This window comes from Palaemon carinicauda, chromosome 8 (assembly GCF_036898095.1).
Source record: "Palaemon carinicauda isolate YSFRI2023 chromosome 8, ASM3689809v2, whole genome shotgun sequence".
In the NCBI taxonomy this organism is placed as follows: Eukaryota; Metazoa; Arthropoda; class Malacostraca; order Decapoda; family Palaemonidae; genus Palaemon; species Palaemon carinicauda.
Genome location: NC_090732.1, coordinates 164490512 through 164517564, shown reverse-complemented (window position 1 = coordinate 164517564; position 27053 = coordinate 164490512). Strand labels below are relative to the sequence as shown.

Below are 27053 nucleotides of genomic sequence, written 5' to 3'. Positions count from 1 at the left end.
TCATTATGACAGAACCTCCTCCAATAACCAGTTCCGGGTGCTCTTCAAGGAACAAAATTGACCACCTAACTAAAATTAATGATTTTGGAAGACTGACACAGTCTCCACAAACAACCATAAAAACAAATAAAAGTTCCAAGAGAAGAAAAGGTTATTGGGATTATGGGAACGTAGTGGTGGATCCTTCACCCACTACTGCACTCGCTATCACGAATGGTCCCAGAGTGTAGCAGTCCTCATAAAGAGTCTGGACACGATTAAAATAGTGTGAAGTGAACACAGATTTACTGCCCCAAAAGGTTGTGTCCATAATACTCCACCACAATCTATTCTGCTTGAAGGTCATTCAAGTTGTTATAGTACTATTGTAAGTTAGATTTCCTTTTCATTCTTACAAGAAAAAGTAAAGAAAAGAATTATGCAACATATTACGTAGTACTGTGTTGCTTACGTCACACGATTGTGACGTCATAGAGGTGGTGGAACGATCTCCATCATGTTAAAGAGTAGGTTCGTACAAACGTAGTTAAAGCACTAACACTCAGTAAAAATAAAATCCAACCAGCAAAGGCTAAAAATAAATTGTACATCACCAAGATAACTGTAATATACAGGTTATAGCAAGTGAAAAATCCAACATCTTGCCGCTAGCGCGGCAGGGAATATATGAGGGTTCCTGGAATGGTTCCTAGGTACCTCGCTAGAGCACAGGGTTGGTACACCTGGCTATCCAATGGCGATTGGCGCGAGATTCGAATTTTATGCCGTGACGTCAGGGGCGTAAGCTATGTATATAACTACCGGTCAAGTCTTATGTTTAAAATTTAAAATTCATAATTAGGTCATTTTATATTAAAATATTATCAAAGTTATATGCAAGGTTACATGGCTCCCAAAAAAATTTGTCTTGAATAAGAGTAAAAAATATGCATGTACGGATGGAACTTCTTGGATTAAAATCAAGTCACATCCTCATGAAGTTGGCAGCCGTTTGAAAGACATGATGCCCAAATTTATGAATGGTACCAAGTAAACTTGATAATTAATAATTCCATAATGATTAGTGTTAACTTACGTGATTACAAAATGCCTCAGTTTAAATAAGGAAGAGGCACAAGTATCAACTTCAGGAACTATGAAAGTTAGATTCTTGTTGGGATACTGATCTCATCAAAATTTCCTCGAGATGTTCAGCAATTCATAAAAAAAAACAATCTTCAAAGAAATACATTGTATAATGTCTAAAAATAATTCAATATTCTTACCAAACATATAGTAGGATAATCATAATTGATGAAGTCTGCTATTGTCTTGGGCTCTGCAGAAAAAATATCACAAATATTTTTCTCCAGATGACTTTCAAAGCTATCTAATTTTAATGGTGAATGCAATTGATTACATCTCCTGTTTTCCAGTTTGACATTTTGCATTAACATCGAAGAATTTGACGATGTATCTTCAAAGACAGAACCACATTCCTTGCATCTATAATGGAGAAAAAAGATGTTAGAAGTTTACTTGTAGCAGGGATTGAAAAAAAAAAAATTGTAAAAATCTCATGGAATGAAGTATACTTGAATGACTCAAACTAGTTGTCATTACCTTAATTTCAAGCCATAATACATTAAATTAACCCTTCATTTATCTTTACTGAAACTGTTACATTATAATCTCCTCCTACTATTATTATATCATAAGTCTTTCCTACTACCAATGTCTAGAGAAGCTCAGTAAAAATATCATCAGAAGGTGAAAGACCTCGTGTAAAAACTAAAATATATACCCAATGATATTTATTATAAATTAATCATAACCAATTGATATATACATATAGTTTTTATTTACATAGGTTAATATCAACAGACTTGTCATAAAATAGGTATACTGTATGTACTGAATAGCCTGATCAAATGAAGGAAGAATAAGCTCAAGCAGTATGTGGAGCCTCAAAATCGTTCACGCAATAAAAGGGGTTCTGATGTAAAATGTTGCTGACAAATAAGTACCAATTGAAAATGCCAACACAAAATAAATGAGGCCTGTCAAGGTAGTGACAAAGATTGATTGAGAGAATGTTTACAATAATGCTTTGGTGTGCAGACAAAAGGCCGACGGACATAATGTCGACGTACATAATGTCGACGGACATAATGTCGATGGACAAAATGTCGACGGACAAAATGTAGACATTTGTTGGAGTAGGACAAAATGTCGACGACTTATTTCATTTAGTTATATATATATACTACATCTTCATTTATTTATTATTTCCTGATAATTCATATACAGTACATTATTCTTAATTTTGTTTGTTCACCCATAAAGATTATGTTTCTTGTTGTTTATGAAATGAATTTATTTATATATTCCTTCAACTGGAAATGCACCACTTTACCAACAGATATCGAACAGTCGTTGGATCTAAACTTAATTAGCATAGATTTTCTATGTGAAATTCCCTTTATCATTATCATTATCTTTTTTTTATTTTTTTTTCTATTTTTTTATTTTCTTATTTTCTTATTTCTTTATTTTTTTATTTTTTAATCTTTTGTTTTTTATTCATTATTTATTATTTATTATTTATTATAATAATGAATCATAACATGGTTCAATTGTACAAATACAAATTTATGTAAAACAATTTATTCAATAAAAGGGTGATACAAAAAAAAATAACGAGCAAAAAAATTTAATTCTAAAAAGTGGTACAACCGATATTGTACACAAAATTTATCTTTTAATAACAACATAGTTCTAAAAAGTGTTACAAATTATTTGCAACTGCTCTTAAAAATTGTTTCCCTTGATCGGGATGAAAGTTTGTGACCAGGTTCTTCAATCTTTCGTTGATTCTAACATATTTTATGTTCTGCCTTCCAATCCCTCTCCCATTGGTTAGTTGCGCTAATAACATTTCTGTATTTGCCTGTTCTTTTTTTTTCAGTTTAACCAATTTTTCTGCAGATGCATGCTTAATCACCATTCTTCTGTTAAAAGCATTATGCCACTCTTCAAGTGCATTATTCGTGCGTGGCAAGTCATCTGCAACACGACTATGAACTGACCATACCTAAATTTCATAACAGGGTTTACGTCGTCGTCCACGTTGAACTACACCTAACCAGGTCACTTCAAAATACGTCAAAAATTCGTCGAGAACACATTCTGTTTCTTCCGTTAGAGATGCAATAAGCTCTTCAAAAAAGCATGTACATAATCAGAGGGAACAAATGCCAATGCCTGAAATTGCTTTATGATAAATGCATTACTGGTTTCAGTATACCAGGATTGTAAACCCAACGACTGGACTTTACGCCACAGACATTGACCACAATGGAAAAAAACATCCATAAACAATAGCATCTGGAAATATCTTCCTTATACTAGTAATAGCGGCTCTTTCGAAATCAACGCTTATTGAGGTTGGGTTCGTCTTGCGGTCTTTCAAAAATTTAAAAATGAACTCGTAAGTTTGCTCATCCTTTTTGATAGTAAGGCAATAAACCATTGGTAGTGTTTTGTTATTTGTAACAAGGGCATGAATAGTATATAGTTGCTTCCCAACAGGAGGAGAATCAAACGTCCCATCGCAAAGCCATGTTGAATAGGTTTCTAACATTCTTAGATTGTTAGACGTTGAGTAAATGCTGATGTCCTCACTCGTTTTTCTCATCGCCACAAGATCCTATCTTCCTTTCTCTTATCGACAACATAAGCATAGCCTTCGTAAAGAAGTTTTTTGCCGCCCTTGTTAGTTTTTGTTATCTCCATTATAGCTATGGGCAGGCCGAATAAACGGTTTCACTATACTGCAGATCTTGGAGAAATAATAAAATTTGAAAAATCTTTCTTCGTTGAGAATTTGAAGTCTTTTATCGTTTAGAATACATTAGTTCGGGTCATTAAATTGTTTGCAAAGCGAAACGAGAAAATTACCGGTGTTGGAAAAATAAGTAAACAACAACAACTGAGTTTTGGCAAATATGTAAACAACAAAAGAGTTATCTAATGTGATAACTACCAAGATAGAATGGTTTGAACGCATTCGTTAGCGTAAAAAAAGTGATTATTATTATTATTATTATTATTATTATTAGTAGTAGTAGTATTAGTAGTAGTAGTAGTAGTAGTAGTAGTATTATCATTATGTTTATTATTATTAGTATCATTATTATTATAATGCTCGTTGACATTACGTCCATCGACATTTTGTCCTACTCTGACAAATGTCTGCATTTTGTCCGTCGACATTTTGTCCATCGACATTATGTCTGTCGACATTATGTCCGTCGGCATTATGTCAGTCGGCGTTATGTCCTACAACCTAATGCTTTATTTACCACCTTTTTTTTTAGCCAGAGCAAAGGGTTTTACATTAATCAAGACAAAAATTTCAATTCTTATTTATTTTTCTTATGTCAAAGGTTTTCATTAAAAAATTAATAGCATATGAATTTCCGGCTGAAATAACGTATAATATCTAAGAAAATATTGACATTTACTAAGAAACATTAAAATGCATGAAAATATTGAAAATTTAAAAAAAAAAAAAATGGGTGTCTTGGGTAAAACTTATTTCTTCCTACACTTAATACAAACGAGACCTTTAATATGAGTATGAATTCAGCAAAGCTGGAACCAGTCGTTAAACTCTTAACAAGGTGAACAGTGTTGATCACCAAGTGATGGGGTAGCACCACCCACCTGACAGAGTAACCTCACTTTGACTTTGGCTGCCGAAGAGTGCCGATGTACAGTCCAGTTTCTACATCAGGTGGTTTTAATCTTTTCCTTTTTCTTTCAGTGTGAAACGGGTTTTTGCAGTCGTGTTTGAGGGATTTTGGTAGCAAGAATATACAGTGATTTCTGTTAACTGTGTGTTAGTCTCCTGATTACCTGGTGATATCCAACATTCTTGTTCCTGTTGGGTGACATGTCTATTGCTGTCCTATCCTTTGTCTCACCAGTCCTGGGATACCTTTCCTCGGAACGGACGGTAGCTGCTCAAAGTGGGCGTAGCGAACCCAGCTCCCTCATGGGACAAATAGCATCTCGTTTCAGATAACAATTGTGCCGTAAGTCTAGGGGTACAGGTACAGCAGTTACACTGTCATGTTACTGGACCAGACATTAGATACAGGCAAGATAAGCCCCCGAGCGACATTTCTTTTTAACGAAGTATTTCCCCTATCCTCCAAGCAAAGTGGACATTGAACCTGTAGTATACAAATTTATCTCATAATGCCTATACACTGGAGAGCATATCGTGTAGGATATAGATTCTTCATCGATTATCATATATTGTAATTATCTACTCTGAGTCCTGTTGCATCCCTATGCACAGGAAATTTTGGGGTTGACAAGAGTAACTGTATAACTTTTGCTCCTCCTTAGGACAATAATGTTCATTGCCATTTCTCAGGTTATTTTATCAAGCTAGTTTCAGTCATAGGGACTTCCTCCCTCCTTAGGATAAGTCTTCTGTTAAAGGTCGATGGTTTGTGTGATATGTAGGAACAAATGGATTTCAAGTACTGTAATTTCTACTTTTCCTAAACATACGAAACTGAGACCTTTAAGATTCACGGCCTGCCCCAACCAAACCCCCAGAGCATCAAGGCCAAAGGTTAAAGTGAGGTTGCTCTTCCTGTCAGGTGAGCGGTGCTTCCCTGCAACTGGTGATCAACGATGTTTACCTTGTTAAAGGTTTAATGGCTCCAGCTTCGCCCAAGTCATACTTGTATAAAATGTCTCAGGTTTGTATAGTTCGGAAAAATACAAATCACTTTAAATTTGTAAAAACATTATTACACATTACACTACCTTTTTTCTTCTTGTTGAAGCTGAATGGCAAAGGAATCCCCATGCAAATATTTTTTTCTTATGCGAGAGTCCTTTTCTTCAAGGTCACTGAAAGATAAGCAACATATTCTTATACAGATTGTCCACTTGGTAAGGAGCAGAGATAAATATATTATACATATTAACTACTGTATAGTTCAGTGTGGGACCAAACCATAAAACACCTTCAATTAGTTGCAATAAGAAAACTATTATTCCCAAGATGCTACTTTCCTATTAGTTCCATGCCTTCGCAAAATGTGTAGGAATAATCCAAATGTTACATTTACAATTACACAGTTCTAAAATATCTCATTATAAAATAAAGGAAATTTTGATAATATAAATATTTCTACACTCATTTGATGTTCATATTACTTTGCTCTTGAAGCTCTGATTTTCACCAAAGCTACTCAAAAAATCAAAAAAATTCCTTATTTCTTCCCTTCAAGAGGCCACTCCTCCTACCCACCAAGGCAACATTTGGCTGCTACTGACCACCATGGTGTTGGTATAACGCACCGGTCATCCACTGTCTTGAAGTTGAAACTAATATCCTATCCTCTTGACATCTTAAGTCAGTAGGGAGAAAGGGGCTATATACATGAACATTAGATAGGCGAGTATTAAAATCTAATTTATTTCTATGAACCTCCCTTAATGTTCATATTACTGTACAGACTCCCATACTCTGATGGAAGTGGGTTATGAAGGAAAGAAGTAAGAAATTTAAAGTCTTCAAATAATGCTCATCTATACACCTGACTCATCTTTTAGTCTAGTGTCTCATACCAAACCTTTACTACTAAAAAGGAACCAAAAATCTGAATAAACTAGGATTAAACCAAACTATTATTATTATTATTATTATTATTAATTATTATTATTATTACTATTATCATTATCACCACTACGTGCTAAGCTACATCCCTACCTGGAAAAGCAGGTGCTATTAGCCCTGGGACTCAAACAAGGAAAGTATCCCAGTGAGGCAAGGAAACAAGGAAAAATAAAATATTTTAAGAACAGTAACAACATTAAAATGATATTTTAATTATAAAATAAATTTTTGAATATACTTACCCGGTGAATATATAATAGCTGCAACTCTGTTGCTCGACAGACAAAAAACAGTAAAAACTCGCCAGCGATCGCTATACAGGTTGCGGGTGTGCCCACCAGCGCCAACTGTCGGCCAGATACCACTCTCTCGATGTAAACAAAGACTCAATTTCTTCTCATCCCACTGCGTCTCTATTGGGGAGGAAGGGAGGGTCGTTTAATTTATATATTCACCGGGTAAGTATATTCAAAAATTTATTTTATAATTAAAATATTTTTAAATATTTAACTTAGCCGGTGAATATATAATAGCTGATTCACACCCAGGGTGGTGGGTAGAGACCAGTTAAATATGTTTACATCGTATAAGCTAAGAGTTTTTTTATTTCATTTTGACAGTTATCAATATAACAAAACCAAAATAAATAGGTACCTGGTAAGGAAGTCGACTTAGACGATTACTCTGCCTTGTAAGTACGTCTTCCTTACGGAGCCCCGCGATCCTCTTAGGATGCTGACAGACCCCCAGGAGCTGAAGTATCAAGGGCTGCAACCCATACAACAGGACCTCATCAAACCCCTAATCTGGGCGCTCTCAAGAAATGACTTTGACCACCCGCCAAATCAACCAGGATGCGAAAGGCTTCTTAGCCTTCCGGACAACCCATAAAAACATTAAAACATTTCAAGAGACAGATTAAAAGGATATGGAATTAGGGAATTGTAGTGGTTGAGCCCTCACCCACTACTGCACTCGCTGCTACGAATGGTCCCAGTGTGTAGCAGTTCTCGTAAAGAGACTGGACACCTTTTAAGTAACATGACGCGAACACTGACTTGCTTCTCCAATAGGTTGCGTCCATGATACTTTGCAGAGATCTATTTTGCTTAAAGGCCACGGAAGTTGTTACAGCTCTAACCTCGTGCGTCTTAACCTTAAGCAAAGATCGGTCTTCCTCACTCAAGTGTGATTGAGCTTCTCGTATTAACAATCTGATAAAACAGACAAAGCATTCTTTGACATAGGCAAGGATGGTTTCTTAACCGAACACCATAACGCTTCAGATTGGCCTCGTAAAGGTTAGTACGAGCTAAAAAGAACTTAAGAGCTCTAACAGGGCATAAGACTCTTTCTAGTTCATTGCCTACGATCTCCGATAAGCTGGGAATATCGAAAGATTTAGGCCAAGGACGAGAAGGTAGCTCATTTTTGGCTAGAAAACCAAGTTGCAGAGAACAAGTGGCCTTTTCTGACGAAAATCCGATGTTCTTGCTGAAGGCATGAATCTCACTGACTCTTTTAGCTGAGGCTAAGCATACCAGGAAAAGAGTCTTAAGAGTGAGATCTTTCAGGGAGGCTGACTGTAAAGGCTCAAACCTGTCTGACAGGAGGAATCTTAGGACCACGTCTAAATTCCACCCAGGAGTAGCCAAACGACGCTCCTTAGTGGTCTCGAAAGACTTAAGGAGGTCTTGCAGATCTTTATTGTTGGAAAGATCTAAGCCTCTATGCCGGAAGACCGATGCCAACATGCTTCTGTAGCCCTTGATAGTGGGAGCTGAAAGGGATCGTCCTTTTCTCAGGTATAAGAGAAAATCAGCTATTTGGGCTACAGAGGTACTGGTCGAGGATACAGAAACTGACATGCACCAGTCTCGGAAGACTTCCCACTTCGATTGGTAGACTCTAATGGTAGAAGCTCTCCTTGCTCTAGCAATCGCACTGGCTGCCTCCTTCGAAAAGCCTCTAGCTCTCGAGAGTTTTTCGATAGTCTGAAGGCAGTCAGACGAAGAGCGTGGAGGCTTTGGTGTACCTTCTTTACGTGTGGCTGACGTAGAAGGTCTACTCTTAGAGGAAGACTTCTGGGAACGTCTACTAACCATCGAAGTACCTCGGTGAACCATTCTCTCGCGGGCCAGAGGGGAGCAACTAACGTCAACCTTGTCCCTTCGTGAGAGGCGAACTTCTGCAGTACCTTGTTGACAATCTTGAATGGTGGGAATGCGTAAAGATCCAGATGTGACCAATTTAGGAGGAAGGCATCTTTATGTATTGCTGCTGGGTCCGGGACTGGAGAGCAATAGATTGGAAGCCTCTTGGTCAGCGAGGTTGCAAAGAGATCTATGGTGGGTTGACCCCAAGTCGACCAAAGTCTCTTGCACACATCCTTGTGGAGGGTCCATTCGATTGGAATTACTTGACCTTTCCGACTGAGACAATCTGCTAGGACGTTCAAGTCGCCCTGGATGAACCTCGTTACTAGGGAGATGCCTCGATCTTTTGACAAGATGAGCAGGTCCCTTGCGACCTCGTACAAAGTCAGTGAGTGGGTACCTCCCTGTTTGGAAATGTACGCCAAGGCCGTGGTGTTGTCCGAGTTTACCTCCACCACCTTGCCTCGAAGGAGATTCTCGAAGCTTATCAAGGCCAGATGAACCGCCAAAAGCTCCTTGCTGTTGATATGCATGCTCCTCTGACTCGAGTTCCACAGACCTGAGCATTCCCGACCGTCCAGCGTCGCGCCCCAGCCCAAGTCCGATGCGTCCGAGAAGAGAACGTGGTTGGGTATCTGAACTGTCAGGGGAAGACCCTCTCGTAGGCTGATATTGTCCTTCCACCAAGTCAGACAAGACTTTATCTTTTCGGAAATCGGGATCGAGACCGCCTCTAGCGTCTTGTCCTTTTTCCAGTGAAAAGCCAGATGGAATTGAAGAGGACGGAGGTGTAGCCTTCCTAGCGAGACAAATTGTTCCAGGGATGATAGCGTCCCTACCAGACTCATCCACAGCCTGACTGAGCAGCGTTCTTTCTTCAGCATCTTCTGGATGGAGAGCAGGGCTTGATCTATTCTGGGGGCCGACGGAAAAGCCCGAAAAACTTGACTGTGAATCTCCATCCCTAAATACAGAATAGTTTGGGATGGGACCAGCTGTGACTTTTCCAAATTGACTAGGAGTCCCAATTCCTTGGCCAGATCTAGAGTCCAATTGAGATCCTTCAGACAGCGATGACTGGAAGAGGCTCTGAGAAGCCAGTCGTCCAAGTACAGGGAGGCTCTGATCTCCGATAGCTCGAAACTGGTACCCCACATTCCTGTGAACAAACCTCAGAAACGGTTGGGAATCCGGGTGTATAGGAATGTGGAAGTATGCCTCCTGAAGGTCGAGAGAGACCATCCAGTCGCCTTCCATAAATGCTGTCAAGACAGCCTGGTAGACTTCATCGTGAAGTTTGTCTTGACAATGAACACATTGAGCGCACTTGCCTCTTACGTACTCCTGCAGTGAACATGGCTGCCAAATCATGGAGCCATCCCTGAGGGACTTGTCCCTGCAGAGAACGTGGCTGTCAGATCATTGGAGCCATCCCTGAAAGCCTTGTTTATGCATGACATAATTGTACAGCAAAACTTCAAAGGCTCGAAAACAGATATGAAGTTGACCTGTAAAATCTTGGAGCGTCTCCTGGCCAGGCGCCAGGGAGAGTCTACGAGATTTGAGAAGTCTATCTGGGCAGAGGCAGGAACTCCCAAGCCGAGAACTTCTCTCGTGTCATATCAGACTCTCGCTCTATAAGCCAGTTTGAAAGAAGGGAAAGCAAAGGCTGTATCCCCCAAACTCCTCCTGGTGATAAACCAGTCGCCTAGCAAACGTAAAGCTCTCTAGGAGAGCGAGAGAGCACTAGCTTATAAACAACGGCTTCGAAGTAGCTAGGCCTAGTGTAAGCTCTGACGTTTAGGCGAACGAGGAGCAGCAGTTACAAAAAGATCCGGACAAAGATCCTTAAAAATCAGCATGATTTAATTAAAGTCCATAGAGGGCTAAGCAGCTTTAGGCTCCTCTCCGTCTGACAGAGTCCTCAAGGGAATATCAGTAGGAGGGGGAACAGCAACTTCCTCATCTAAAGGAACCTTGTCTGATAATAGCTGAGTCTCAAGCAAGGGAGAGACCTACCGTGGTGGCAATGCTTTACAAGCAGAGTCCACACGCACTAGTGCATTAGTAGCGGACCAGGACGTAACGTCATGTAACTGCTTGACAGTCTGTGAACTGTCAACAACAACAGGTGCGAGAGACCAGGACGCAACGTAATGTAACTGCTTGACAGTCTGTGAACTGTCAACAACAACAGGTGCGTGAGGACGCACAGCGTCCACTCGAGACTGCTTTGACTGCCTAGACTGAGCAGTCAAAACAACTCTAGAATGCGGAGGTTGACGCACAGGGTCAAAACAAGTCAACTCCGATTGTTAGCGAACGTCTTGAACGTCAACAGAAGCATCAGCAAGTGGCCTAACATCCAAATGTGGCTGAAAATCCACACGAGACCGCATCGAGTGTGGTTCTAAACAACCTGACTGACGTGACTTAGCTACGCCAACGTCAACAGGACGCACAAAGGAACATTAGGTTGGCTGAAAGCCAGGATCTCGATGAGATAAACGGCTAGGCTCAACGGACTAATCGGCAGAATAGTCTTCCATAAGGGAGGCAAGCTTATTCTGCATGTCTTGCCGTACAACCAATTTAGGATCAACGGAAATGGTTGCGGTAAGAGACGAGGGTAACGTCTGTGACCGCAACACTTTGCCAACAAAAAAGACTCTCGGAGTCTGTTACGCTTTTGTTAGGCGGCGAGCAGTTTTCCGATGACTGCATAGGGTCAGAGCTGTCCTAATGGCTGCAACCAGGACGCTGGACCTGTCCTGAAAGGACTGACTTTCGCTTAAGGGCCTCGAAACCTTGTTTCAGGTTTCTTATGCGAAAAGCCTTCGGATGACGAGGAGAAAATTGTCTCTCTCGCCTTATGGTAGGGGAGATCTTGGTAAGATACACCCGATACCATAGAGGGAAACGTCTGTTCGCTGATCAAGGCCTCTCGAACCCATAAGTCGTACGACATTACTTCTCCCCTGGGCTTGGGAGCTTGTAAGAGGTCCCGGACTAGGTGAACGACAGGCACGAACAGACGAACCTTCGGACGCAACACTGTAACACTTTGCGCAATATCACTTTATCACTACGATTTTCTGTTTTGCACTTATTTCACTGAAATCGAAACTTTTACTGATTTCTACCTGAAGCACGCAATTCTACCCTCATCAAAAGGTAGTAAATGCGAAATCAGTCGTATAATGCAAGCACATTAATACCAGCAAAAAAAACAGTAAACATCTTTTAAGATAAAAACAAATTCAGTGGTTGGGGAAGAGAAGAAACACTAGTTCATTCAAAACTACGTTTACAATCTCTCACCGTACATTGCCTGGGGACGAGAATAAAACTAAAAACGTTTTATCCTTTCTCCCCGTACAGAGACTAGGGACGAGAGTAACTCGAGAACAACGTTACCCGCTTGAACGGAACGTTTTCTCTCCTCTCTCTCCCTCCGTCTCTATCTCTCTCTCTCTTTCTCTCTTGATTTCGCACCTAAGAGAAGAGCCCAATTACATTTCGTCAAAAAAACATGTTATTTGACCAAAGGAAAAAACTGAAAGGTTTTTCAATTAAAAAGTTCCTTTAAAATAGAATTTAAAACATTTAAGCTTTGAAAGAAGAATGAACAAAACGTCAAAATCGATTTACTCTTTCTGCAAAGTGAAACCGTGATACTCTCTCTCTCTATCGTAACGATAGAGCGCAAACTGCGTAGCATAAATAAACTAAACGTTAGTTCATCTTTGAAAACAGTACGAAGACTATTCAAAGAAATTCTTTCATAAAATATTTATTAAAAATATTCATTTAAAAAGTTTTAAATCATTAGCTCTTTAAAAGCTATTTACGATTGAAAGGGCTCAACGTTGTTTAACTTCGGTTTCCAAGTTAGGACCGCCTACTCTCAGGAAAGGTCGCATATAAACAAAACATTAAAATTTATTTTTTATGTTTATTATAAATGGAAAGTTAATCGAAGAGGCCTAATAAAGGCGGTGAGATATAAAATATATAGAGGAAAATCTATAATTAATTTATAACGTGATAAGATAATTACTAAAAGCCTAAACACACTTCCGTCTAAGGGAAGGGTCGGCCATTTAAAAGTCAAAGAAAGTCCATACTCTCTTTGTCACCAAAAATTAAATCTATCCAAAACGAGTTCAAGATTTAAGATGAAGATAAAACACCTGCACTGCGAAAGCTCAAACCAAAATGAAGTACTTCACCAAATATGTTGAGAAAACTCCAGGTTCTACAGCGAGTAAAAGTACGTCTTGTCGACACGTCGACAGAGAAGAAATTGAGTCTTTGTTTACATCGAGAGAGTGGTATCTGGCCGACAGTTGGCGCTGGTGGGCACACCCGCAACCTGTATAGCGATCGCTGGCGAGTTTTTACTGTTTTTTGTCTGTCGAGCAACAGAGTTGCAGCTATTATATATTCACCGGCTAAGTTAAATATTTAAAAATAAATATTTCTTTGATAAGCTATAAAAACTTTAACAAAACAAGATGAAGAGAAATAAGACAGAATATTGGGCCCGAGTGTACCCTCAAGCAAAAGAACTCTAACCCAAGACAGTGAAAGACCATGGTAGAGAGACTATTGCACTACCCAAGACTAGAGAACAGTGGTTTGATTTTGGACTGTTCTTCTCCTAGAAGAGCTGCTTACCATAGCTAAAGAGTCTCTTCTACCCTTACCAAGAAGAAAGTGGCCACTGAACAATTACATTACAGTAGTTAACCCCTTATGTGAAGAAGAATTGTTGGGTAATCTCAATGTTGTCACATGTATGAGGACAGAGGAGAATGTGTAAAGAATAAGCCAGACTATTCAGTGTAACCGAAGACAAAAGAGAAAATTAACCGTAACCTGAGAGAAGAGATCTCACCTAAATACCAGAAATCCTCATAAGAAGACTCCTGTAGTATTGAGATAATATTTAGCGAATACTTCTCTGAGCTAACCCTAAAACTCTTTCCAAAGAATTATTTTTACAAAATTTCAGTGATGTAGCTGAAATAGATGCAACGCCTTATTTTTTAACAAAGGGCAATTTGAAAACCTCATCCCAACAAAACAAATTAGAAACAACACCCCTAATGTTTGCAGTTTTTGCCAAATAACACTGAACAGCTCTCATGGGACAAAAGACATCTATTATCTGACTGACTTGTGACTTCTTTTCCCAAAGGAGGAAGAAGAAAAAAAGGGTTGTAAAACTTTTGCCTTAAAATAATTTTTTAGAACTGAAAGTAGGCAAAATTGGTACGATCATCTATGTTGTCTAAAACTTACCTTACAAGAAAAATCTTGTAATTCACTAATGTGTTTAGCCTTTGCTAATGGCAAAAAGAAAAGAAAAAAGATTCTCTAAAGGTTTAAATCCTGAATCTTTTAGTAATCCCCCACCATATCTATCACTTCCTTAGTACATCTCGGATTTATAAATACAGCAAATCATATCTGAATCTATATCGCGGACTCCTCTTTAGATCATATAATTCTAAGGACAAATAAATTTATATTTTTCATATTCTAATTATCTTTTGTTAAAAATTATCATTTTTAAACTTATAAAAACTTAAATTTATAGATAAAAAAATATGAAAACTATAAAAAGATTAATAAGAATATAAAATAGATTTGTGTGTCTATTTTGCAGCTTTTCAGCTATCGACGGGGGCTTGGAACGAAGCACCTGTGATAACTGCGGGAACACTACTAAATTTCCTTTCCAAGCTATTCCTCTGACTACTGGAGGTTTTGCAGTAATATAAATGACCTGAATACATCCAAAATAAAACCTTTGAGATATAAATTTAATCCTAAATGTTTAAGTACATTACTGTAATAAGAATGGCCATATAATCCTAATAGCCGAAACCAACAGCTTTTCATAATAAAAAAAAAATTGGAAAAATTTCACTTTATCTAAACTAGTTCTAGTTACAGACAGATTCCTTGACTTGTATCAATCAAAATAAACATTCTATTAACTTTGGAATGTAAAATAGACTATCTAGAAGGCAAAAAAAAAAATCTGACTAATTGCAATAATCACAGGGGCATCACACTTACGTCAGTTGTCGTGAAGATATATAATATGCTAAGGAAAAGAGACTAGAGAGAAAGATTGATGAAAACCTAAGAGATGAACAAATATGATTTAGAAAAGGTAGAAATTGTACTGACCAAATTTTCATTTTAAGACATGTAGAATATAGAAATCCAATTTTGATGGCAATTGTGGACTAGGAAAAAGCCTTCGATAGTGTGCAACGGCCAATTTTATGGAGTCCTACATTATTGTGGAGTTCCTCTTGCATATGTAAATCTTATTAAGTTTGTTCATGAGCATAGCAAGTGCATAGGAGTCCTATCAAATGAATTTCCAATGAAAAGTGGATTACTCCAAGGGAATGTGTTGTCATCTATATTGCTTATCCTCCTCATGGATTTTATAATGCATAAAACAGTTGGTGATAGTGGAAAAGGATTGGAATGGATTGGTAACAGGATATTAGCTGATCTAGAATATGCTGATGATGATGATGTCCTTATCAGCAGAACACCACAGGACTTCCAAATGTGCTTACCAGAATGCGTGAAATATCACGAGGTTGGGCTAAAGATAAATAGAAGAAAGACAGATGATGAGAACGGAATATGCAATGAAAGATGAAATATCATTGGAATGAGAAAGGATTTATGAGGTGGATCATTTAAATATTTAGGAACTATGCTCTCTTATACAGGATCTCTAGAATTTGAGTTTAATGAAAGATTGATAAAAGCAAATCAGTCAATGGCTAGATTGAGTAAAATTTGGAAATTAAATCGCCTGAAATTACATATAAAAATCTGACTATACAGTATATCAGTTCATTGAGATCTGTGTTACTGTATGGACATAAGTCGTGGTATGACAACATAATATCCAATAGATTAGTAGATTTGAGAACAAAGCCCTCCAAAGAATATTGGGAGTTAATTGGCAGGACAGGATTAAAATTTAAACTATAATAGAGGGGTAGATGGAGATGAGGGGTAGATGGAGATAAGGGGTAGATGGAGATGGTTTGGGCATGCTCTTTGCACTCACCAAGAGAGATTAGTTCACCAAACTTTCAAGTGGGCTCCACAAGTCACTAGAAGAGTTGGAAGCCCCAGGCCTACATGGCTGAGGACTATGAAATGTGAAGTAGGAGATGATGAATGAAGAAGTACAGTGAACCCTCGTTTATCGCGGTAGATAGGTTCCAGACGCGGGCGCGATAGGTGAAAATCCGCAAAGTAGTGACATCATATTTACCTATTTATTTAACATGTACAGAACACTTAATGCATGTACTACAGCACCCTAAACTAAAACAGGCACAAATATTAAAGGCGATTTTATATCATGCGTTTCCTAAACACCTAAAAAGCACGATAAAAAATGGCAACCAATGTTTTGTTTACGTTCATCTCTGATCATAATGAAGAAACAAACTCATTTAGTGTACAGTACACATATATGTATAGGTTAGTTTTTGCATCGATTATATTGATTATACAGTACTGTATGTTGATTTGTTTATTACCAATGTTTTAGTTTACGTATTTTTCTTAGGACTTCCAAATGAAATGTTTTTCTTTATGACGCCGCCTGAAACGACGGCGTGTACGCTCAGTAAACAACCACGCTCAGAACAAACAAGGCATTTAACGCGCATGATGATAGTGATAAATAATGATACAGTACATACAGTATTTACAGTAAAAGCATTTACAAAATATGTTACCTTACAAATATAAATTATACAGTATTGTACGTAGCAAAGCAGGAAAACAATTTACGAGAGAGAGAGAGAGGGGGGAGAGAGAGAGAGAGAGAGAGAGAGAGAGAGAGAGAGAGAGAGAGAGAGAGAGAGAGAGAGAGAGAGAGAGATTGTTTTACGTACGTAAATGTAAATTTTAAACAAAAAAAATATGATAGGTTACAACATGTAGACTTTTAAAACCTTCCCTTTAACTTAATGCATACAGTACGTACAGTACTAAACTATAAAACAGGCACAAATACAGTTTTAGAATGTACAGTAAGAATATTAAAGTAAAAAATAAAGATTGTTACTGTACTCACCACGAAAGAAGTTGAAGAAAAACTTGAATGGTGATGGCGATGAATTTGCTGCACAGTAGAAATGATGATGATGAAGCTGATCATGTGTTCTACTGTGCAGCCAATAATAGAATTTTACGTCTCTTCAGACGGAGGTGTCTTTTCCTGGGACACCTCTTCAACTTCTTCCTGGGAAACTTCAATTTCTTCCGAAGGCGTACTAGCAGGAGGAACTGGCTCTTTTTTGCGAGGCTGGAAGAACATTGTGATCGGAAGTTGTTGCCGCTGCTTCTTTTTTCGATCCAAGAGCATTTTGTAGGGAGTCATTATGTCATCAACCTTGTTGCAGAATTGCATCGAGCGAACCATATCCTCGTCCCACTCTTGCAACATTTCTTTCAACTCCTTCGCATGGTTGCAGGCCTTGGCAAGCCGTTCTAATGTTAAGCCCGTTTCTTCGACATTTTCTTGGGTCTCTTCCTGGGTATCACTCTCTTCCTTACTTGCCGATTTCGTCAGGTCTTCGAGGTCTGCGTCAGTTAGGGGCTGGGAATGGCAGTCCAACAACTCGTCGACGTCTTCAGTCGTCATGTCGCCAAACCCGTCACCTCCAATTATGGCAGCCAACTGCACAGATTTCCGTATTGCAGAGTGTTGGATTTCCGACGGAGTAAATCCCTTGTCGTCGTAAACAATATCGGGCCACAACTTCTTCCAGCTCGCATTCACGGTTGCAGGTTTCATCTCTTGAAGTGCCTTCTGAATATTCTGCAGGCACGTGGCTATGGTGTACTGCCGCCAGTACGCCTTCAAGTTAAAATCTTCATCCTCGTCATCTTGGGCAGCATCCGCACACGCAACGAGGTCCGCCAAGGTATTCTTCGTGTAGAGGGCCTTGAACGCCCTGATAACCCCCTGGTCCATCGGTTGAATTAATGACGTGGTGTTGGGTGGCAGGAACTCAACCTGAATGCCCTCATGCGACAGGTCAGTTGCGTGTCCACCAGCGTTATCCATAAGGAGAAGGATCTTGAATGGCAAGCCCTTCTCTAAGAGATATTTGCTGACTTGCGGGATAAAACACTGATGGAACCAGTTGGAGGTCAGCATCTTCGTAATCCATGCTTTTTGATTATGCATCCAGTACACGGGAAGGAGATTTTTATTTTTATTTTTCAAAGCGCGAGGATTTTTCGACTTATAAATAAGCCCCGGCTTTAACAAAAATCCAGCAGCATTGCCACACATCACGAGGGTAACGCGATCCTTGAATGCTTTAAAGCCAGAGGCTTTGGCTTCCTCTTTGAACAGGAAAGTTCGCGACGGCATCCTCTTCCAAAACAAGCCAGTAACATCCATATTAAAGACTTGTTCCGGCTTGTATCCACCTTCGGCGATAATATTCTTGAACGTCTGGTTCACGTAAGTTTCAGCAGCGGCAGTGTCAGCGGAAGCAGACTCCCCATGCAGGGAAACGCTTTTCAGGGCGAAGCGTTTCTGAAACTTCGCGAACCATCCTTTGCTTGCGGAAAAACGTTTCTGAGGCTGGGAATCAGTGGATGTCCCTGGTTGAGGATCATCTGCATCATCATCATCTTCAGCATGGTTGCCGTCGTCGTCTTTAGGTTCCTTTGCAGCAAAATTCTCATATAAGCTCAAAGCCTTTGTTTGGATGGTGTTCGTATCTAACGCTATGTTCTTCTTCCGGCAGTCGGCAATCCACACAGCTAAAGCACCTTCCATGCGTACGATCGTTTTATTACGCGTTGTAACGACTCGCTTCGCTGATCTGCTAAAGGTGATTGCAGCCGTCTTTCTAATGTTCGCCTCGTCCTTCTTGATATAGCGAACAGTAGATTCATTGATGCCAAAATGGCGGCCGGCGGCCGCGTAACTTCTACCATCTTTTAACATGTCGAGAAGCGTAACCTTCTCAGCTATCGTCATCATCCTTCGGTGGCGTTTAGGCTCACTACCAGCCTTAAGAGAAGCAGAACGCTTGGGAGCCATTACAGTAGGATTTACAGTAACAAAAAGTTCAACTTAAAAAAGTCGCACACAGCAAAGATTCACACACTTAAGAACGTCTACTCAGCGATACGCGGTAACAGAGAGTGGACGATCCAGCCCCGCGAGAACTTTGATGCTGCGGGTAGGAGATGCGGGCAAAACACCAATCACAGGCTAGATAACAAAACTTGAGTTCTGATTCGTCATCTATCAGCGCTTGAACCAATCACAACCCGTCTTACAGTACTATGATGCGTTGGTTACCTACTCATAGAAGATGGCCCGCGCATACCGAACGTACGTAGATTAAGTACAATACCGTAATAATAATAAATAATGATAATAATACTGTACAGTAATAATAATAATAATAATGATAATAATAATAACAATAATAATTTTATTAACAACAACAACAATAATAATAATAACAATAATAATAATACAGCTTTACGTACGCTATTTTACGCCTCTCTCTCTCTCTCTCTCTCTCTCTCTCTCTCTCTCTCTCTCTCTCTCTCTCTCGTACGCTTATTCGAAATGTGATTTTTGCAACAAAGAATATTATTGGATGCAGTACTGTACTACGTACGTATACATACAAAAGATTCATGGAAAAGAAGCACATCCATTACAGTACACACCATTCTAATATGGTATGACTGCATCTGATTTGCGTTTCATGTTCGATTTAATTTTACTACGTACTGTATACAGTACTGAATTATCGTATGATCACATTCTCTTTTCGTGTTTTATTTCTTTCTGTGCTGAATTATATATCATATGTAATGCAATGAACAATCAGTAAGAACAGATATTACTAATTACAGTATTAATGGAATTACAGGTAACAAAATATCGTATTTGGTTGTCTTCAGATTTCGCGGTATTTTCGAATTTTCCGGAAAATCCGCGATATGTATATATATATGGGTTATGGGAAAACCCCGCGAAGTGGTGAATCCGCGATTGTCGAACCGCGAAGTAGCGAGGGTTCACTGTATTGACTTGAAAGCTCAAGAGAGAGACGAATTAGCGATATCTAACCAAGGCCCTTTGCATCAATAGGCGTAGGAGGAGATGATGATGATGAAAGGGCCTCGAAAACCCTTGTCTCTAACAATAGAGTGGAGTCTCTCCATGCGGTTTAATATAACAGGTAAGGGTTTAGAAGTAATGCTCTTAAAAGAGGTTGTCTGATAAGACTGGCTTTGCATAGCATTTAATTGAAAACTCCCAGGCCTTATGAGATTTAACAAGGAAGCAAAAGAAGTTAAGAGCTTTGGAAACTAATCACTATCAAAACTTGGCTGGTAGAGTACAGTCATTTCTGCTTTTTGCAAGGATGTTCCAGGACCTTTTACATAAAACAAAAATTTACGTAAACAGAGGGGAAACCTATTTTTCACTATTTACAGGCATTTTAAGCCTTTATAAACCCTTTCCACACTGTTTCAAACCTTTCCTACACTCCTATGAATACTTTTAGTTACAGTGTACACGATTTATGCTATATTGTACAGTACGTACTAGTGCACTGCTGATTACAGTACGTGTGAGGTTAAGGTAGCCTAGCCTAGCTCACGGGTAAAGGACTGGAGTCCATTGTGCTATACATGTCCACTACAGTACCATGAGAACATTTTAAGGTTAAAGGACAGGACAAACAGAATTTCTCTGAAACTACTCTACAGTATTTAAAAAAAAAGGGCCACTACCATGACATGAGCCACGTTATGTGTCACAATATAAGGGGTTTACAGTGAGCCCTCGCTACTTCGCGGTTCGACCATCGCGGATTCACGACTTCGCGGACTTTTTTCATTAAATACGGCATCCGATTTCATCAGCAAACCACTATTTTTGGGGGAAACATCATTTTATTCTAGAAAATTGCTACTCTTTAAATAGTTAATTGCACATTAAGAGAGCATGTACTTTTGTTTTTAAATTTTGGGTGTGTTTTAAAAATCGAGTATTGTTGACTTCTTTTTGTTTTACTTTTGGCTGTGATCAGATCAGCTGACGTCTAGCTGCCGGTCTCAAGAAAATGCGTGTACGAAGTATTGTTTACAGTATACCATTTCTTAACTTATTCAAACCATCTATACAGTTGATATTACATAAGCACCAATGTGTTATAACCTATCATATTTTTTTGTTTATTACATTTAAAACAACACACACACACACACACACACACACACACACACACACTCTCTCTCTCTCTCTCTGTAAGAAATAAAACCTTAGTTCACATATGGCAACTTGAGTTTAAGAATGAAATTAACATGAATATTGTTAGTTGTGGCGATCAATTCTTCGCTTCAGGAGGTACAGGAAACAAAAACACGGCATTCGATTACAACACCTGATATTCTCTCTCTCTCTCTCTCTCTCTCTCTCTCTCTCTCTCTCTCTCTCTCTCTCTCTCTCTCTCTCTCTCTCTCTCTCTCTCTCTCTCTCTCTCTCTCGTTATACAATAATTACAAATACTGTAGATGAAGAAACCAAAATTGGTTTTCTTAAAGTGTCAATTAAATACAAAACGAAAAAATTATACCGTGTATACATCCATTTCAATCACAGCTTAAAATACGGTATCCGATTTTGTCAGCAAACTACTATTTTTTAGGAAACACCATTCTATTCCAGAAAACTTTTACTCTTTAAATAGTCAATTGCGCTATCATAAAACATGTACTTATGTTTTTAAATTCTGGGTGTGTTTTAAAAATAGAGTATTTTTGACTTCTTTTTGTTTTACTTTTGGCTGTGATCACATCAGCTGATGTCTAGCTTCCGCTCTCAAGAATATGCGCGGTACGAATACACTAACAAAGAATTGTTTACTATGCACCATTTCTTAACTTATTCAAACCACCTATACAGTTAATATTACATAAGCACCAATGTGTTATAACCTATAATATTTACTATTTAGTACATTTAAAACCATTCTCTCTCTCTCTCTCTCTCTCTCTCTCTCTCTCTCTCTCTCTCTCTCTCTCTCTCTCTCTGTCTGTCACATTGAACGTAATAGCGGTAACTTAATTTTTCGATGACTTTAAAAATGGCCTAGTACTTTCTTCTTCTTTTACCTATTTTGCATATGGTGTGGTGGGTACAAGTTGACTTATAACTGAAGTTAGGAAAAGTATTTTGGATATGGAAAGAACAATTATCTTTCGTAACAGTTTAAAATTATCGTAAAATATCATTCTGTCATTAGCGGCAGTTTGCTATTGTGGATTAAACACATAAGGAAAAAAAAGGTTTCCAGCTTTGCTACGAATTTAGGAATTTATATGGATACGATAAGTAAAATATTTGTAATAACATAATGTTTACTAAATGTTTGTTATATCATTAGTTATCACTTTGAGCATGTGTGTTTAATGCGTTCGTTTGTTTATTATGATCGAATATGGAGCGTAAACAAATGAAAGGTTTCCGTTTCAGGCGGCGTCATAAAGAAAAACATTATATAAATGGCATTCATTTCATTTATTTGGAAGTTCTAAGAAAAATTAAGTAGAACATTGGTAATAAGAAAGTCAACATATAATCAATACTTGGTAAGATTGCTGTCCATGCAGAAACTAACCTATACACAGATGTGTAAATGTGTCTGTTTCTTCGTTATGATCAGAGATAAACGTAAACAAAAACACTGGTTGTCATTTTTTATCGTGCTTTTTGGCGTGTTTACGAAACGCATGATAAAAAAATTGCCTTTAATATTTGTGCCTGTTTTAGTTTAGGGTACTGTAGTACATGCATTAAGTGTTCTGTACATTAAAGGGTAGTTTGTTAACAGTACTACGTAAAGGGAAGGTTTTAAAAATCTGAATATACATGTTAAATAAATACGTAAATATGGTGTCCCTACTTCGCGGATTTTCAGCTATCGCGGCCAGGTTTGGAACCTATCTACTGCGATAAACGAGGGTTCACTGTAGAGTTATTAATTCATGAGAAATTAGACAAATGTCAAATTGCTGTTAACCAGGTTATTCAAGTAGCAGGAAATAGTGCGGCAGTTACCGACCTATAACCTCATCTCCACGATACCTGGGTAGAGTGGGAATCAATCTAAACCAATTCCCACTTTGTTAGATATCTCCTGACCCAAGCACACATGGACTGAATATGTTTCCATGTCAACAAGTACACCAGGGAGAGGGGACATAAAGGAAGCGAGAACCAGCCTGATGTGGTTGCATCACCTGCCACCGCTACTCAGAGGTCAGACATGACCCAGCAATGTGTACACCATAAGAACAGCTGGGATACCAAGAGTAGTTAGTTCAAGTTTGAGTTGGATCCGAGTCCAGGTCAAGCTCAAGTCGTGAGTGGGTAACCGATAGTAGGCCCACCAGCCATGGTAGGCTTATCTCAGACATGGCTGGCGTCGATACTCATCAAGACGGCCAACATATACTCATTCGTAACGTATGGCTTTTCACCATTTCCCATCTAAGTCCGTTCTCCCCGAGTGTGTCTGTAATTTACAAGTGATTCATTGTTGTCCACATATCATGAACATTTTATAGTAACTGTTCCGGTAATCTAGAAGTCAGTAAGAGACATATTTCCTCTACTGTACTTGGTATTTGTGGAACCTTACATAGCTAAGATTTATTCACAGCCAAGTTCAGTCCTGTTTGGTAAGGGAAGATTAGGTTGGAGTGTACAATTCAACATTGCTTGGGACTATACACCATTTGATTTTCCTTTCACAGAACAGATAACATTCATTCTCGTTCACTTGGTACTGTACCAACAGTAAACTATTGTAACTGGTTTTCTTTTGCTAAGCAGCCATATGGGGAAATTTGTCATTGGTTGTTCTTTTAGGTTTTGGAAAATGTTTCAGTCTCAGATTCTATTCCAGAGATCCATCACAATTATCATTATTACTAGCTAAGCTATAACCCTATTTGGCCCAAGGACTTCCACAGGGAAAAATAGCCTAGTGAAGAAAAAAATATGGAATTAAATTACTTGAGAGGTAATGAATAATTACCATAAAATATTTTACAATCAATAACAATATTAAAATAGGTCTGTCATATATAAAATAAATATGGAGAGACTTGTGTCATAAAAACATTCGCTGCAAGTTTGAACTTCTGGAAGTTCCACCGATTCAACTGCCCAATTAGGAGGATCATTCCCCAATCTGATCACAACATAAATAAAACTCCTAGAATATTGTGTAGTATAGAGCCTTAAGATGGAGAAGACATGACTGTTAGAATTAACTGCATGCCTAATACTGTACTTCATATAGGATAGTACAGTCTGGGAAGATCTGAATGCAAAGGATAGTAAGAATTATGAAAAATCTTTGGCACCATTATTCAGTTAGTTCTTTATGCATGTTGCACAAGGGTTTTCATAATTCTGACTACACTAACTTTACCAGGCAAAAAGAATTACTGTGACAGTAAGTACCACACTTAGAAAAAGAGTTTGTAGAGGCTGGCCTATACTTAATAAAATTGTCATATCCCAAAACCCTAATAAACAGCAATAAAAATATCTAACAACAGCTATTATTCAATCAGAACTTTTCCATTTTTAGCATGCTGGCATACTTTAGTCTCTCCAAACAGTAGATGGTATTAATAAATTTCATGAATTTACATGTTGCACATGAAACAAATTATTTGCAGTCATTATTCATATACAGTAATGAGGAACACTGAACAGCAATTAAATATATTTTAATCCTGTGGCATAGAAAGTGAAAAAGGTACTAGTTCTAAATAGATGTTCATTATATACAACCTCCTATCAAAGTCAATGCAGATATGAATTAAAACACATTATACAATATGTGATATTTTCAGTGAAGTTAAGTGTTTAGTTTAAAAGGGGAATATATAGAGCATTTCATAATATTCAATAAAAGTGTAGGCTGGGAAGATCAAGAGAAGAGGACATCAAGAGACTTAACCAGCCAGTGCTGAAACAACCCTGTATCTCTTCAGTGACTTTTTTACACTAAAAGCCTAAATCATCTGGTAATTACTACCCGTAACATAAAAAGAAATTGATGAAAGGTACATTTTCTTTAAATGACACAAAACAAATTGTCAATAATATCAAATTCAGAGCAAAACAAACTTGGCAGATCAGCAGCTTAACCCTATGAGCACCATTTGATATAACTGAAGTCCACTATTGCTAATTGCCCTTTGGTGCCATATGATGCAATTTTCCTCCAGTAATTACCAGTATTTTTTCTCTGTCTTATATTTACATGCATGAATATTTAACAAAATATGTATCACCATATATCAATTTAAATTTATTCAACTATAAGATTATAACTGTTGCAAAGACCTAACTTGTCTAGTTTTGGTACTAAGATGAGTTAAGTCAAATGTCCATAAAAAGGGCCTAAGGCTTGAGGGCTAAATCATTTGATGAAGGGTTGGCACTTAAAAGGTTGATGCCAGCAGCTGTTCTCTGGAAACTAACTTTCTCCTTGCATATGCATCTAATGACATTGCTTTGATATTAGTAAATAGTAGCGAGATTCTACAAATTACAGTACAGCCTTGCATTCAATATTCCTTACCAGTTTGGTACAGCAACTGAAGGAACCGCACCACGTTTCAATTTAGGACGTCTTTCTGGCTGACCTGGATTCAACTCCTCATGACACAAGTTCCGACGATAGTCACTTGGTTTAAAATGTAGTCCACAAACTGTAGCATTTTTAAGGTTAACGCTGTCTGCCCTTCGGCAGAACTGCAACCATTTGGCAGCCTCGGCAGTATTATTTGGGAATCTATGGAAAATAATTTTTTCTCTACTCTTGTTGGAAGACTTGCAACCATACACGGCACAATACACCATCTCTGAAAATTAAGAACACACCAATCCATTACTTTTTAACATTAAATAACCTTTGACATATTACTTGCACACAAAGCTGTCAACAGTGTTTGCAAAACTTTAGTCAAATCTTTAACAATAGTAGAAGTGAATAGAAAACTTGGTCAGGTCTTGGCTTCTAAATATAGTCAGACCTTACCATTTACAAGAGACCTTCTTAGTTATTTACATAAAATAGAAGATTAGAAGCAATTATTACACAAGGGCTTGAAAATTTACTTAACATAAAATTGTGTCTCAACTTACTCTACTTGGTCCTATAACCGAGTATGCTGTGCTCTATTTTGTCCAATAAAACTCAATATTTTATGTTTTATTTAAGGTTCACTCACAATTATGAGTGTGAATGCACTTTAACTGCAAATACATAAAAAAAATATGAGTTACTTCAGTCTAAATACACAACAGTATACTCAGTTACACAAGAGGGGAGAGCATGTTGCGGCTAATATGGTTATATAAGTGAATTTTCGAGACCTTGGGTAATAGTCATTTCTTTCATTGTTTCTACTAAAGATTGTACAGTACAGTATTTGGCATTATATAATTGTGAATAAATATTTTACTCAAAGGAGTGACTTGACAAAGGAAATTTGGAGGTGCTGTGGGGTCGCCATGACATTCCCTCTTCCCTAGCTTCATGCAGTTAAGGGGGGACATTTGATTCTCACTCTTGACTTTATAATTAATGCACAAGTAGCATTGTATCTAGTATCGTATTTGTTCTTGGTGATGACGTATCATTGGTTTCCCAGTGATTTCAGTATTCAAGGTGCTTTGGAGGATTCAATAATAGTTGAACTAATGGATTGCCCTTACATACACTGTGTCTGTGCTTTGTAAATTGAAAAACTAATTGTGGAACAGGCCAGACAATATTTCTTTGGTAATTTGTCACATTGGATTACCTGCTCTAGCATTTTACAGGAAAGTCTTTAGAGGACACACAGCACCTTCCCCAAAAATAGAACTTTCATTTGTCAAAACCCTTTTTTAGGGGTTAATGCAGAGTGGTCTCCAGGGACTAATACCAGACCACTACCTGAGTAGACTCTTGTACCATAAAGGTTAACAGTCAGCAACCAAGCAAACAATGCAATCATGTGGATGTAAATGAGAAGAAAAACTAACAAGTTTGACACTGATCTTATGAGGGAAATCTCTGGAAATA

The 27053-nt window shown here is 38.2% G+C and overlaps 1 protein-coding gene across 2 annotated transcripts in view; it reads right to left on the bottom strand.

Moving 5' to 3' along the window:
• The window catches only part of LOC137645060 (uncharacterized), a 171863-nt gene that overhangs the window by 23260 nt on the left and 121550 nt on the right, over positions 1-27053 (bottom strand). For both annotated transcript variants that reach the window (XM_068377913.1, XM_068377914.1), the window contains 3 exons: positions 25563-25845; positions 5827-5913; positions 1266-1485 (listed from right to left, as the gene is read on the bottom strand). In XM_068377913.1, coding sequence (XP_068234014.1) covers positions 1266-1485; positions 5827-5913; positions 25563-25845 — 590 coding nt within the window. The remainder of the gene's footprint in view (positions 1-1265; positions 1486-5826; positions 5914-25562; positions 25846-27053) is intronic.